The 15,471-nt window shown below is 41.8% G+C and overlaps 1 protein-coding gene across 1 annotated transcript; it reads left to right on the plus strand.

Moving 5' to 3' along the window:
- Window positions 1–531: 531 nt before the first annotated feature.
- On the plus strand, window positions 532–15,147 carry LOC139664524 (potassium channel subfamily K member 4). Its single transcript, XM_071543382.1, has 8 exons — window positions 532–575; window positions 2,439–2,568; window positions 2,838–3,114; window positions 8,462–8,579; window positions 12,278–12,438; window positions 12,549–12,735; window positions 13,240–13,382; window positions 13,966–15,147. Exons 3-8 carry the CDS (start codon window positions 2,926–2,928, stop codon window positions 14,572–14,574), a joined length of 1,407 nt encoding a protein of 468 aa, XP_071399483.1. The 5' UTR covers window positions 532–575; window positions 2,439–2,568; window positions 2,838–2,925; the 3' UTR covers window positions 14,575–15,147.
- The last annotated feature ends 324 nt before the right edge of the window (window positions 15,148–15,471 follow it).

The raw sequence follows: 15,471 nt of genomic DNA on the forward strand, positions 1-15,471 counted from the left end.
CGCTTTTATCTGAAGGAACTATGATTCCACATCAGTTCACAAAATAAAGTCAGAAGCTCATTCTAGCTGAAAGCAGTGGTCTCTCCTCTCAGCTCTGCATGTGTCTCTCTTTCACGCACCGCTTCTCTTCCCCGACATTTCTGTTGCTCTCTCTCTTTAATTCACTCTCCCTCTCGTTCACCCCACATAGTCACTTTGATTGAGTATCTTTTTCTCTCTTCTGCACTCAGCAACAGCCTCCCTCTCCCACGCACACACACACACACACACACTCATGCTCTCTCTCTGTGTGTGTGGCTGCCTGAACTCATGAAATACTCTGCATGAGGCGACCGTTACACTGGATTCTTATGATCGTTCATTTTGAGGTAAGCGGACAGATGCTGGACTGTCTGGCGCACTGGTCAGTACCATAGATCTTCTGGACCCACAGGGACACTAAGTGGTAATAAAATGGGATCACTAAGGCTATGGCTTGGTTGCAGCAATACTGTTGGCAGTTAATGTGAGCTGTGTTACAGTTTCCTTAGTCTGCTGGTGCATAATCTGTCTGGCATGCTGTGTTGCTGTGTGAGGTAGGTACACATTAGAGATATGCTGTGTATTTGCTATTTTCTTTAAATGCATCTAGCCATTCATGTTTGATGCATGTTTACAGATGCATGTCCAGATATTCATTTTACTCTCTAGTTGGGCCAGAATAAGCTACAATAATGTGTTTGGTGTGAAATAAAAATATGGCTTACTGCGCTACTACATTCACGAAATACATAGTGACTTACATTGTGACAATCACACGTGTTTCATTTGCACAATTTTCTTTTATCCCGTTTTATATATGCATGAAACATATGTATGACTCAGGTATAAAATTAAAAAAAAACTTGTGCCAATGAAACTATGGGAATATAAGTGTGAGTTTTACATATACCACTAATGTCAAATGTCAATATGTTTAATTTAGTAAGTGGACTGTTGGTTTGTTTATTCCGAGAAGCTCCAAAGCTGTTTGGCTAGGTAGTGTATATTTTGCTGTCACTGTGTGACAGTTTATTGGTCTAATTTTGAATCAAGGCCAGCAGATCTGCTGACTGAAGGACTGCAAGGACAGAAGTTCTACTTTAGGAGAGGGGGGTTTGTTTTATTCTGGCTTTCAGTGCAATGATGCAGAGTGCAAACTGCAAATGGCTGAGCTCCTGGTCCAAATGATAAAATCCTTCCTTCTTGAATTGTTCCAATATTTCCTGGAAAAGGGAGTGTTTTCATTCACTGAGACATTTATCAGCCTCTCAGCTCTGCTGCTTAAACGCATCAGACTATGTAGCTTTTGCTCCAGTTTAATGTTTAAATTTGAATGTTAAAAAACTGCTTCAGTGAGAGCCTACTATGACCAGCATATAATCTCAACAGACCTAAACAGGTTTCATTGCTGGATGCCACTCCTTCTCCAAAGTTGCTGCGTCTTTAATGTTTACTCCCACAAATGATCCACAAAGGTCTGTGTGAAGTTGATATCTATTTGTAGGCAACTGTTACTTTGCCGTGTTCCCTCCCTAACTGCTGACCCGGATCACCTAAACAAAATATACTTTAATGTCCCTCTACAACATGACATGGCCCTAATCCACAGCAAGGAATCCAGTGAGTCCTTAATGCAAAATAGACTAGTCCATACCCGGGGATGCATGTGCCACAACTATGTGCATAAACAGCGTAAATTTGGGAAAATGGAAAAATTTGCTTCGTCAGTCCCTGCCTATGCCAATGCTCAATGCCCATGTGCAGTTTCAGATTGATTGGCCAACCCATTGAGGAGCAAAATGGATGCAGACAGACAGACGGACAGAGTTTTCCTCATTTTATAGTAGGATTGCATGATGTACCTGGGAGTGGGTGGGAACACAAAGCTGCTGTCTCTCTGCAAAGACCTCATGCATAAATGCTGAATATGATCAAAAAACATGCTTACACATGTGTGAAGCTTGGGATTTATTACAAGCAAACTTGATAAGAGAAGATGGGTACTGCTACATATCTTAGATGTGCACACATGTGGCCGTGGGGTGTGGGTAATAGTAAAGAAAAAGAAATAAATAACAAATGGCTTTGGTTCCACAACATGAGCTCCGCTGGCAGCTTCTCCCTATTGTCCATCGCTGCCTGTCATCACTGATATTGTTCTCACAACCAAGAGCTCAGTGTTTCTGAGCAATCGCATGGCCTGGTAGCGTGATAAAGAACCCTTCCTTATGTTTACAGATTGATCGATCAGTGTCACGCTTGCTTGAACTAATGATCTAAATGGTTTCTGGTACCTTCCAATTCAAAACACTGCCATAAACGTAAACACTGTGAACTCTGGATTGTACACAAAGTTATGCTTTAAATTTTACTGTATTATCTATATATACTGTATATATAACTCCGGTGCTCTCCAGTGTCCCCCACTTCAGAGTGTGAGGTGGACGGCCTCCCCAACGGGTACGGATCCAGGGACTCCATCCTCAGGCCCAGTGAGAGGAGGGACTGGAAGAGACGAAGGCGTGTACAACAAAGGGAGAAAAACAGGTAACCTTGGCTGCATTTAGGATGTTGATCATTGATGTTTTGGATAAGGAAGTCACATCTGTCTGAAATGCCAGAAAGTTAAGAAGACAGGCTTTATTGGGGATGTTGCATTCACTGTGTGTCAGCACTGTGGTAAGCCTCAGTCCATTTAATGCCCTGCTTGCAGCTAATAGGCCGGCTGCAGACATGTAGTAGTGGGGCTGCTGTGAGGCGGTGTGGTCAGTATTAAACCCTCGTGTCCGTGTGGTTGCTGATGTATCGGTCTGCAGCAGCGGCTGGGATCCCGAGCGCTCCAGCACCGGCAGCGGAAGAGACAAACAGCAGCAGTCTACTTTTGGACTGGGCGGAGGTGCGGCCATGCGCTGCTCCACCCTGCTAGGCATCCTGACCGGGGTGCTGCTCTACCTGGTGCTGGGTGCTGTGGTGTTCCGCACCCTGGAGGCTCCGCAGGAGGAGGGCCAGCACATGCAGCTGCAGGACACGCGCCGGGACTTCCTGCTGAACTTCACCTGCGTCGGCCCGGACAACCTGCAGGCCCTTATAGAGGTACAGCACAGCTACACACAGACAGACAACACACAGATATCACTTTGCTTTTATTTTGGATTAACTGACAGCATTTGACAGATAGATAAGTATCCGAAATGTAATGATTCTAATTGGACAGCTAAGGGGTTTCTTTCCCTCTGTTCTCCTTTTTCCAGGAAGTGGGACATCATGGTGGATCAGCCTGCCATGTACTAATGTTAATTCAATTTGTTAATCTTGTCTAGTATGTAAACAGGTCTGCACACCTAAAGATATACAATAGACATCTTTTCGTCTTACCTTTAACAATTTAAAGACTAAATATATTCATGTGTTTGACCATATGCCCACAGTATTTAGTATACTTTTGTCCTGCTCTACCTTTAACCCACATGCAAATATCAGCTATCGCATCTATAGATCACTTTGCAGGCTAAAAAAAGTCATTTAAAATTGTCATACTAGAACAGTGACAAACATTGGAGAATTGCAGCCCAGCCTTTGTCACATTAATCCTGCTCTCCCTCCCATCTTCCTGTCTCTATGCTCTCTGTACATTATCTAATAAAGCTGAAATGCCATAAAAATAATCTGTAAAAAGTAAATTCTAGGTGGCATATCTGGTGTTCCTTTATGACTTTTGCAAATTCAGCAGGTGGTGATAATTTTGTGGAATATCTTCTTTCTTATTGCAATGAGGTGAAACTTTATATTGGCTTTTTTTTTCTGTGGAGGTTAGGCCAACAAATGCTATCATACAGACCACAGCTCTATTTGTGTCCTTTCTGTGAAGCTTTTTACATATTCTTATCATTACTGTCCACACAAAAACACACTGGGGCCTCAGTTAGTGAACCGACCAATTCTGCAGGCAAAAGTCCTGATTCTGCCAGCGTACAATGTCAAAGTTTGTTTATATTCTCCTCTCTCCAGCCTCTCCCACTGAACAAACACCAAAGAGCTTTTGAAATTCACCTGCAGACCTTTTCCTTTCAGCTTAGAAATTGACCAACTCTTACTAGCTGATAATAGACTTTGGCTTTGTGTCTTTGACAGACAGATGGCTCTGCTTAATTTTTAATGTTCATTGGGTTGTAGAGACTTGGTTGACACAGACAATCCAATGATTTATCATATTCTGAATGTAGTTTGGGGGCACCCGGGGTGAACCATCAGATTTGTCTGGGGCTGGTGCCACCCAAGGGCCCCCATGGCAATGACGAACCCGTGTCACACGTCTTTGTGCCCCTTCGGAGCGGTAGAACAGGTGCTGGCTCTACTGTGTGTAAGTGAGTGATAGCTGAGCCAAGGATAAGTTGAGTATTACGAGCCAGCTTGGCAGCCGAGCTGCAATCCCCTGATGTTTGTCACTGCTCTAGAATGACAATTGTAAATAACTTTTTTAGCCTGTAAAGTATCTATAGGTGTAATAGCTGACATTTGCATGCAAGTTAAAGGTAGAGCAGGACAACATATATTAAATATTGTGGACAATGGTCAAACACATAAATATATTTTGTAAGACGAAAAGACATCTGTGGTGTATCCCTTTAGATGTGCAGGCCAATTTACAGACGGGATTTAAAGATTTAATTCACAATAAAAACACATGAAGGTTCATAAAATGTGTATGATACAAACAACAAACGTGGATGATTACATCTGGGCGTATCCCAGAGTAATATTTGAAGCATAATAAGTGACAGAAGTTTGAATAATTCTTGAATGAGCATCTTTGGGCATCTATCTGTGACATGGGAGAATATCCTCTCTCATGAAAACATTCCCTACAAATTGATTCATAGCAATCATTAAGTTAGTTTGGCTGGTGCCGTTTGGCTGAGCAGATTGACTAAAAGGTAAGACTTTAAATGAACCCCAACTTATGACACATTCATAACAGCTGAGCAGCAGCTTCATAACAACTAGCAGAGCTTTCAGTCATAAATTATTAAGTACTGATCCACTGCTATGCAACAAACGAGTCAAGTATTACATGTACTTCTAATGAACGGTGACATAGGAACTGAATCATCTATTCATGAATGTGCCATGTGGCTGTTATGAAGCTTTTCTTCAGATGTTATTAATGTTTTATAGTGTTACTGCCTACAGTCTGTTTAACAAGCTGGCATTATAGCTCAGATTTAAACATACCAATGTCTGCAACTGTTTGGACATAGCTTCAGTGAAATTAAATGAACCTAGTACAAGCTGTTCATTCGAATGGAATAATCCATGCTGAGTAGAAATATGTTGGGTGTCACACACCACTGCACCCCACATTGGTCAACAGATGAGAGGGCTGGATCAAACGTGTCAGCTATGCAGACTGGTAATAATTAATCAGCTCCTACCTGCCATTAATGTAGTTAATCATGTGATTGATGGCTGTGTCACATTTGACATTTGCTGTTTTTGGAGGGCAAACAAGTGCAGCTCCTATGTGTAGATTTCTCACTGCACTCTGCTGTTGATTTGTAGCCATGATGATCAAACTCTCCGGCCACATATCACCAGCGCTCTTGCTGTCGTCTGTCAGAGAATATTGCACAGTGGGTAACTTTCTGATCATACACATAAAACTGATCATAAAAACTGCTCTCAGAAAAATGGGATTGAAAAAGATGAAATTGAAAAATGTATTTCAACTAAGTATGTGTAAAATTAGAAACACCGGGGTCATTCTTCTTCTTCTTCATTGTCAGTTTTTAAAAAAAAAAGATTGCATGTGGACTGCCCTTGTAAACTTACCTCACATCATCATGAAGATGGTTGAGCTTGTTGTGATAAATGCCCTGGATGGCTCAGACAGAGATGATTTTATGCACATTGTTTGTTTTTATTCTGACCTCTTTTTATTGCATCAAGAATGTGTCTGGTACAATTTCAGCAAAAATGTGGTCACTTTTTTTTTTTTCACCACTTTGTTTATTAGTTTTCACAATTAAAAAAGAAGCATTATGTATACAAAAGTACAGGAAAAACATTTTTTTTTTTTTCAAGGAAACAAACAGACAAATAAGATAAAATAAAATAAGATAACAACGACAAAAACAACACAAACTCAACAATAATAGACAAGGTGTGTGTGTGTGAGCGTGCGCAGTTTAGAATAAACAAATTCTACAGCAAATGTTGAAAACAAACAATCCCACAACCTCATAGCTGTTCAAGTAGATATGTAATGAAAGGTTGCCATACACTGCTAAAATTATCCTTAGGCCCTCGAAGGGCAAATCTTATCTTTTCTAGCTTCAAAAACTGTAGTGTATCTCTGATCCAGTGTTTAAAGCAGGGAGGGGTAGCCTGTTTCCAATTGAGTAAAATGAGTCTTCTGGCTAAAAGAGTGACAAAAGCGATGCAATTTGACTGTGCCCTAGGAAGATCATCATCCTCACGTTGGATACCAAAAATGGCTGTAAGAGGATTTGGAACTATTGGTCTTTTAAGTATCTTGGATAGGGCATCAAAAATGGAGGACCAGTAACCCGAGAGCCTCGGGCAAAACCAGAATGTATGAGCTAGTGTTGCAGGTGAGTTTTTACATCTATTACAAGAATCATCAATCGATGGATACATCTTTGAGATTCGGACTTTAGACAGATGAAGTCTGTGTGCCACCTTGAATTGAATCAGGCCATGCCTGGCACATATCGATGAGGAGTGTATTCTTGAGAATATATCTGACCACTCAGCATCTGTAAATTGTATATTCAGATCAGCCTGCCACGCCTCCCTCAATGCATCAAGAGATGCCTAGATGAAAGTTTCATATACATAACAGATATCGTGCCTTTGAGGGATGGAGCTGTTGGGAATAGAATATCTATAGGCTGCTGTTCAGGAATTGCCGGAAATGATCCGGTATGATTACGGGCCCAATCCCGAACCTGTAAATATCTAAAAAAGTGTGTTCTTGGTATATCAAATTTAGCTCTGAGCTGATCGAATGACGCAAAAACATCTGCCATGTACAGATCCTTAAATGAGATAATACCCTTCTCACACCAAACCAAGAAGGAGTCATTATGAAGTGAGGGGGGAAACTGATGATTTGCCACAATCGGGGCACACAATGAGCCACCCTGCCAGCCCACATGTGGTCACTTTTAACCAGCCACTGATACAGGATTTTATTTGTCTTTCAACTATTTCAAGCTGAACATCATCATAACCTGTTTGTTTTGATATGATTGTTTCACTTGCCTGTATGCATATATTGTTATTTCTCTAATTGCACATTTAGGTATCACAATATGTGGCCTTGCTAAAGTTGAATTACTACTCCCTACTGTGACTACAGTATTTCCCTCTACTATCTTATTTCCTGTACCATTTGATATTTTAATCGCACTGTGATGTATCTGGATGAGACAGTATTGTCTTGCTGGCTCCAACAGCTCAGGCAGCTTCCCCGCTGTGGTGAGCAGAAGACTTCGAGGCTGAAGTGCTTATGGAAAACAACAAACAGGCTGGCTAACCTCTGTCACTTATGTGTCGACCCTAAATTCATTTATGTTAATTTAACTTTAGCTTGTTGAGCAACAAAAGTATTTCTCATTTGCATATTACACACATTTCTGGCTGCAAAACCTCCAACTTTTCCCTCTACAAATTCCCAAACTCACTACAGTGTACACCTCTCTCCAATGAAATGCAGGTTAATATGTATAGAGCAGGCCCATAACCCGAAGTCCATACCCAGTATTACAATATATATGATTGTCTTAGTCTTTGTTATATGTGGAAAATTGGCAAACTGTCAGCAGTGCTAGTGCTAATTAGGACGGTCAGTGATTCAAATGAGGATAAGTCACAAATGAGGATAAGTCACAAAAGGAATAAGGAGAGCATTAGAAATCAATTTCATAATAAATGCTACTACAATAATCAGATTAGTTGGGACAGAGATTGGACAAAGTGGCTCCAATCTAACAGACAGAATCAAACAGATCCAGCCTTGTCTCTGTAATCACAAACCTCTCATTTGTTAGAAGCAATGAAGTCTGCATGAGTGAACAACGTGTTCAATCACAACTTCATATTCAACTTGGAGTTAACAGATATCTTCAAGTACCGACAGACGCAAAATAGATAATTAGATTAGAGAATTTGATTATTTTTGCTGGCAGTCGTCTGTGTGCTCAAGACTGGGATGGAGAAGTATAGGAAACACCACCAGTCCCTTTTTCGTCACTGCGTGGTGTTGTTCATGTGTAGGGGAAAGTAGGCTAGTTTAGTCGATTTGTTTCCTACAGCACAGATTCCTCATTTCCATATTGTCTGACTTTATCTGGTCTCCTGTCCTCATCATCATGTTCTTCTCCACTGACTTCTTCTCCTTTCTACCCTCTCACCCCAGGAGGTGGTGGATGCCGTCGGTGCCGGTGCGGATCCGAGCACCAACTCTTCCACCTTCTCCAGCCAGTGGGATCTGGCCAGTGCCTTTTTTTTCTCAGGGACAATCATCACGACCATCGGTAGGTGTCCAGTACAATTGTCTCATTAAGATCACTGAACCCCTAATGACAATTCACCTATATTCATTAGGCTTGGGCGATATCCAAAATGTAATATTGCGATGCTGTCCAAAATATCGCAATAAACAATATTATTGTTTGTTGTATTATTGTTTTTGTTTTTTTGGGGTATTTTATTTTATTTCTTCTAAATTGGATAACATTTTTAGGCTATTAAAAATAATGGTAACACTTTATTTTACAGCCCGCTAATTACGGTGCAATTATGGGGTACTAATAAAATAACAATGCTGTAGTTACATTGTAGAGAGCAATGAAATTCCTTGTATGTGTACATACTTGGCCAATAAAGCTGATTCTGATTCTGATTGTAACAAAACAAGAAGTCCGGGAATTAAGGGGTAACAATTTTGTAATTCTGAGACATTATAAGGTAGTTATGGTGTAACTGTTGTGGTAACCGTAATTACCGCATACTTAAAAAATAATTTCAGGGTACAGTAATGTAATTATGGGGGACTAAACTAATGTTTCTATTAACTACATGGGTTGATGCACAGGTTATTTTGGAAAAAAGAAAATCTACACCTGAAAAGCTGAATTGAAGATGAATAACGTTTCTTTTTATTTTCTTAAAGTATCCCCTCAGATATGATACTAGGTAGTAGTAATAGGTAATAGTAATATATAGTAGTAATAGTAGTAGGTAGTAGTAAGATAAGAAATACAGTATCTTAAAACAAATTCCAAATATTCAGTTTTTTGTTTTTTAATCGTGTGTAGTTTATAAACCATGTATGAAGTGAGACATCTCTGTCATCAGTTTACTGGGCCGGAGCTTCATCTGATGAGTCATAATGCAGCTGGACAGAATGCAGCAGAGTTCAGAGAGTTTAGAATGTCGGTGTCATAAAGGAGCGATTGACCTGAACACACATGCAGACTCACAGTTTCATCTCTGATCGGTGTTCATCTGCAAATTGAGAGAGAAAACTCACGCTGCATTCATTTGGAGAAACATCAACAATATCTACCTTTTAGAAAGGAAAACATGGAGAGTGATTTCCATCTTGGTAAGCCGCATGTATTTTTAATTGTATTATTTAACAGGAAAAGTTTAGTACAGAGGATTTTGCTGAACAGACAAACAAGAGACAGACAGTCAGGATAGACTAGTTGTTTGTGTTGAAGGATTTACATTTGTGTCCAGTTCTTTCTTTGTTTGATTTACATTGTAAATTGACAGTTAGATTTGTTACTGAAACAAAACTATGATGAAAGGCATAAAATGAAGCATGTTGATGATGAAGCTCCATCAGGTGGACTTAAGGTTATTTGATTATTAAGATGTTGCCATTGCATTTCTTTCAGCATCCATGCAAATGGTCGCTCGACTCAATGCCCTTAAAGACGATCGCCATGAAAACATCAACTGCATGTTTGCTAAAGTCCTGAACAAGGAGCAGTACCTTTATGCTGAAGCCTCTAGTTTCTCTTCTGGAGTGACTGCTGAGCTCGACTGTGACCTTTCACCTCAGTCTGCTGTTGGTCTCAGCTCCAAACCTGCTTGTGGATTTGAGAGCCTCAATATATGGGAACCAATAGTCAGTGTGGCTTCATCAGCATGTAAACTTCCCTTTGATATGGACAAAGGAGACCTTCCTCCCACAGAGAAAGACTCTCCTCTCATGACTGAAGACACAGCGTTAGGTAAAGCTGGAGCATCCATCCACCCAGCTCAGCATGTTGAGGATCAGTCCAACCTGCTCCGCCTTGTTGAGACTCCAGTGACTGATGACTTCAAAATCATTGAAAGATTGAGGTTGCTTCAGCACTCCCCCTTTGGTTTTGATGATGACTACCACCTGGAGGCAGTTGGAAAGAGATACCTCTATGCTCCCCCAGGTGACACATCTGGATTTGTGGCTGACTGCTGCTCACCCTGTGGATTCACTCTGGGCCACCTGGATGAGTGGGAGCCACTGGTCAAATCCCACTTTGACTTGGAAAAGGAAGGATTTGGTGAGGAGCTCCTCTACATTTCATCACATCTCTCTAGATTTGTAGCTGACTTCTCCCCACAGCATGGGCCAACTCTGGACCAGCTTGACACATGGGAACCTGTTGTCAGCAGCACTGATTCTCACCTGATGCAGTTCCTCTCTGTCCTCCTGAAGGAGGACGAACTTGGTGAAAAGCACATCTATGCTTCCTCATCAGCGAGTTCTACATTTATGGCTGCCTGCGCTGCACACCATGCCCCTACTCAAGATCATCTTGATGAATGGGAGCCAATCGTTAAAGCTGATTCTAAACTGATGCTGTTCCTTCAGGACTTGGAGAAGGAGGACGAACAATGTTCTTTTATCATCAAGAGGGAAACAGTCAACTCTTGTACACAGACAGATTCTGCTGAAAGCTCAGTCACCGTCCTGCATCAACCTGAATGTAGTGAGGGAACAAAAGTCACTGTCCTCTCTGCTGGACCTGACAATAACTCCACTGCAGAGGAGGCTCTCCCTGTCTCTCCTACTGAATACACCCTGATTCACCTGCTTAAGGAAGGATCAAGCGACCTGCTTCAGGAGACCCAGGCTCCAGCCATCCAGGTTGAGGTCAAAGCTCCACCAAGCCTTGTGGTTGAAACTGTAAAGGACACCAAGCACCTGTCTGGTCTGACCCTTGAAAAGACACTTCCACCCATCCAACTGGTCAAACCTCAGAGTTCAAGTGCCAAAGACAGCCTGTTGACAAAACCAAAGAAGAAGAAGCGTGACTTCTTTTCTTGGCTATCCCGCATATTCCGGAGGAAGAACAAGAAATCTGCTGACAACATGGCTGCAATAGCAGAGACGCCGCTCCAACAGACCTGCCAGACAGAAGGAGATGAGCCAAAGTCCTGCTTGAACACCTTCTCATCTGTAGTCCACTTCTGAACTGCTGTCATCTTCCTATCCACTTTACAGAATTGAACAACTGAATCATTTTATTTGAATACATTTATTTGCAAACTACTGTTACAGTGTCTTTGCCCATTTCTTCAAAACACACCTTTATTTCTGCAGTTATGGGTAACCTGTAGCCTAATGCAGTGAAAGTGTAATGGAATAAGTAAATACATGTGGCTTTTAACATTTTCTATACCTCTATTACTAACAATATAATCAATATGTATTCTAAATGTTGCTCTTTTTTCACCGAGAGTCCATTTTGCTTTATATACCACTTGTTTTCTGTAAAATATATATATATCTATATATGTATATATAGATATATAGTACCAGGGAACAAACACCAATAACATTTGTTTTGTCCCCCCTAACCCTGTAATTATGCAGTAATCACAAAAATAGTTACCTCAACTACCTTAAAAATCTCTCACAATTACAAAATTGTTACCCCTTAATTCCCGAGCCTCTTGTTTTGTTACCCTGTAACTACAACATTGTTATTTTATTAGTACCCCATAATTACAAACTAGTTACACCGTAATTAGTGGGCTGTAAAATAAAGCCTTACCAAAATAATAATACGTTCATTAAATATTTGCGATATTCAATACCGTGGAAAATATCATGCTATTCACGAAAAAATATTGTGATATTCGGTCCAAGCCTAATATTCATACTGGAGACTGCCTGATTTCTGACTTTGTGTTTTCAAATCAACTGCCTCCCCATCTACTCTACTCTATGGAGGTTTTGGAAACATTTCCCCTAAGACAGAAGGTGGGCAGCTGTTCTGCATCTTCTATGCTCTGGTGGGGATCCCCATGTTTGGTATCCTGCTTGCTGGAGTTGGGGACCATCTGGGTACCGGGCTGAGGAAAGCCATTGCCAAAATAGAGACTCTCTTCCTGGTGAGACCCTCAATGGAGGCTTAATGTGTCATTTACTTGCATTTTACCCCTTCTTTGTCCGCCCATTTGACCCGTCTTTCACCACTGTGTTGTTTCCTCCTCCTCTATAGAAGTGGCGGGTCAGTCCCACCATCGTGCGTGTCATCTCAGCCGTCCTCTCCATCCTGCTGGGGTGCCTGCTCTTCGTTGCATTACCTATTCTGATTTTCCAAGAGGTGGAGGGCTGGACTCTCCTGGAGTCGGCCTACTTTGTAGTCATCACCCTGACAACAGTGGGGTTCGGAGACTATGTTGCAGGTATGTACAGTAAATCAGTCACCCACAAGTTTCTAAACATAGCTTGTAGACACCTGTCATCACTGCAGACGTGTGGCATTCTACTCTACTAATCATTAAAATTTTATTCTCGACATTTACTTGTTTGTTCAAGTCAGTGGTAACAGAGAAAACATGGTTTCTACTGCAGTCTAATTTATGCATCCATTTCATGTGCATTTAACTTTGCGAATTTTGACCTTTAGTAATTATGTTGAATTTCTCTCTATAGATAATTTGGATATGCTGGTTGAATCTAGCGACTTCACCAGTCATCCATAAATTTATCTGTCAGGTGTAATGCATTAAGTTCACTTAGCACAGACAATTTTCATTTACCTCTTGAGTTATTCATGATCATTTTCTAGTAAGAGATGAATTATTGATTCTCTCATCTGATATATCTCCTGACATATATCATTTTTTTTACTCCAGTTGCATGTTTGCATGTACTGCCTACACTTATGCCCATGTGTCTTTCCTAAGGTGATTCTGGACATGCAGGGAGTGACCACTGGTACAAGCCTTTGGTGTGGTTCTGGATCCTGCTGGGTCTCGCCTACTTTGCATCTATCCTGACCATGATTGGTAACTGGCTGCGGGTTCTGTCAAAGAAGACCCGAGCTGAGGTACCACTCCACTCCTCTCCTCTCCTCTCCTCCCCTCTCCTATCCTCTCCTCTCCTCTCCTCTCCTCTCCTCTCCTCTCCTCTCCTCTCCTCTCCTCTCCTATCTTCTCTCTTCTCTCTTCGCTCTCCTCTTCTCTCCTCTCCTGTCCTCTCCTCTGCTCTCCTCTCCTCTCATCTCTTCTCTTCTCTCATCACTCTCCTCTTCTCTCCTCTCCTCTTCTCTCCTCTCCTCTTCTCTCATCACTCTCCTCTTCTCCCCTCTCCTCTCCTCTCCTCTCCTCTCCTCTTCTCTTCTCTCATCACTCTCCTCTTCTCTTCTCCTCTCTTTTCTCCTCTCATCGCTCTCCTTCTCCTCTTCTCTTCTCTCTTCGCTCTTCTCTCTTCCCTCTCCTCTCCTCTCTTCACATCTCTTATCTTCTTTTCTCTTCTCTCCTCCTCTCTATTTCATCTCTTCTCTTCTTTCTCTTCTCTTCTCTCTTCTCCTGTCCTCTCTTCACATCTCTTCTCTTCTCTTCTCTCTGTTTATCATGCCTTGTTTCTATTCTTCCCTTTTCATCATGTCTTGTTTCACCGTCTCCTCTTAGATGGAGGAACTGCGAGCCCACGCCACCGACTGGACCCAGAACATCCAGAACATGTCGGTCGATTTCCGCATTCCAGGAAAAATCGACGACCCCTTCAAGCGCCGTCGGCGAAAGCGCCGCCACGGTCCTCGCAACCATGGGCACAGTGTGCCAGCCACTGGCGAGCCGGAGGGGAAAGAGCAGCAGCATGAGAGTCAAACAGAGTCTGGATCTTCCTGCTCCTCCTCCTCTTCCTCCTCGAATGAATCTGAGTCCGGCTCAGAAACGGGATCTCAGGCCACTCAGACGGACCGCGTGCCTGAGGCAAAAAGTGTTGAGGCCGAAAAGAAGAACGCTTTGCCAGATCCCCTGTTTTCTCAGCCTCTGGACTACTTTGGGGAGAACCTGGCGTTCATTGATGAGTCTTCAGACGCACAGAGTGGAAAACTACATTTGGATCCTCTGCTGGATCCAGCACAACCCAACTCTGCGCGCTCTCGTCACCCTAGGAGGAGACGCCAAAGAAAACCTCTGCCGCACAAGAACCCGAAAACCAACGGCTCCCACCCCGGCAAGAAGGAGCCCAACGGAAATCCAAAGCCCCTTCCAGATGTACCGCTCAAATGTTAAGATTCAGGCTGATTACAGGAACTCCTCTGCTTGCACAAATATCCCCGTGAGAGATATGAGATGTATTCAAAATCTGACAGAGGAGTTCTCGGTGTAGCAATTTATTTGTGTTTACTGCTTACTTCCAGGCACCTTAATTGAAAAGATGTTGTGGAAACCTAACCACTTGCGGTTTGCATTTGATGCTCCAAGCATGAGAGTGTGTATGCCTCAATCCAAAGATGATGAAGTGATTTTTATGCCCTTGTTCTCAACTGATTAATTTCTGTGGAGTTAGTGGTCTCTACTGGGCCAATATTGAACTGCACTACCTACCACTCTCCTCTTGACATGAGAGTTCCTACCCACTGGCTTTTGGCATTTCACCAATCCATATAGTATAAAGATGAAAGTAGGAAGGATCAACCTGAAGTCATTTTGGTCAGACAAGTAGAGCCATAAGGAGAAAACGTTTTGGTCTGAGACAGTTACTCTTGAATCCTGCCAACAGTTAAACAAGGTCTTGTACATATCCAGTATATGTATTAGAATACTGACATGACTTTTTTTAGCACTGTGTACAACTATAATATTAACATTTTGAGACAAAAAATGTATTAGTCTTAATGTATTGCATATATGTAATAAACATTTTTGGAATGAAAGCAGCACTGAGTTTTGCATGTTTATCATGTAGCGTCTATACAAGTTCTTGAATTGTAACTTAAAAATGCTGTTGAAGTTCAGAGGGTTAATTATCACACTAAACTCTAACAAAGCTGTGGAAAAATATAAGTTGCATTAGGATGGGCTGAATCACTTAGGAGTTATAAGTGTTTATATGTTTGTCCATGAGCCCAAGCCAAACCATTTACTCACTGACAACCAGGAAGTGGCCCGGCCCATACTGCAGAACAT

This window comes from Centroberyx affinis, unplaced genomic scaffold (assembly GCF_046629955.1).
Source record: "Centroberyx affinis isolate AG114_WGS23_722 - 3 ecotype Tasmania unplaced genomic scaffold, CSIRO-AGI_Caff_v1 ptg004309l_1, whole genome shotgun sequence".
NCBI lineage: Eukaryota > Metazoa > Chordata > Actinopteri > Beryciformes > Berycidae > Centroberyx > Centroberyx affinis.

Coding starts and splice junctions, on each gene's coding strand:
- LOC139664524 (XM_071543382.1), top strand. CDS start 2,926: ATGCGCTGCTCCACCCTGCTAGGCATCCTGACCGGGGTGCTGCTCTAC. Junction 12,439..12,548: donor AAATAGAGACTCTCTTCCTG/GTGAGACCCTCA, acceptor CCTCCTCTATAG/AAGTGGCGGGTCAGTCCCAC. Junction 12,736..13,239: donor GTTCGGAGACTATGTTGCAG/GTATGTACAGTA, acceptor GTCTTTCCTAAG/GTGATTCTGGACATGCAGGG.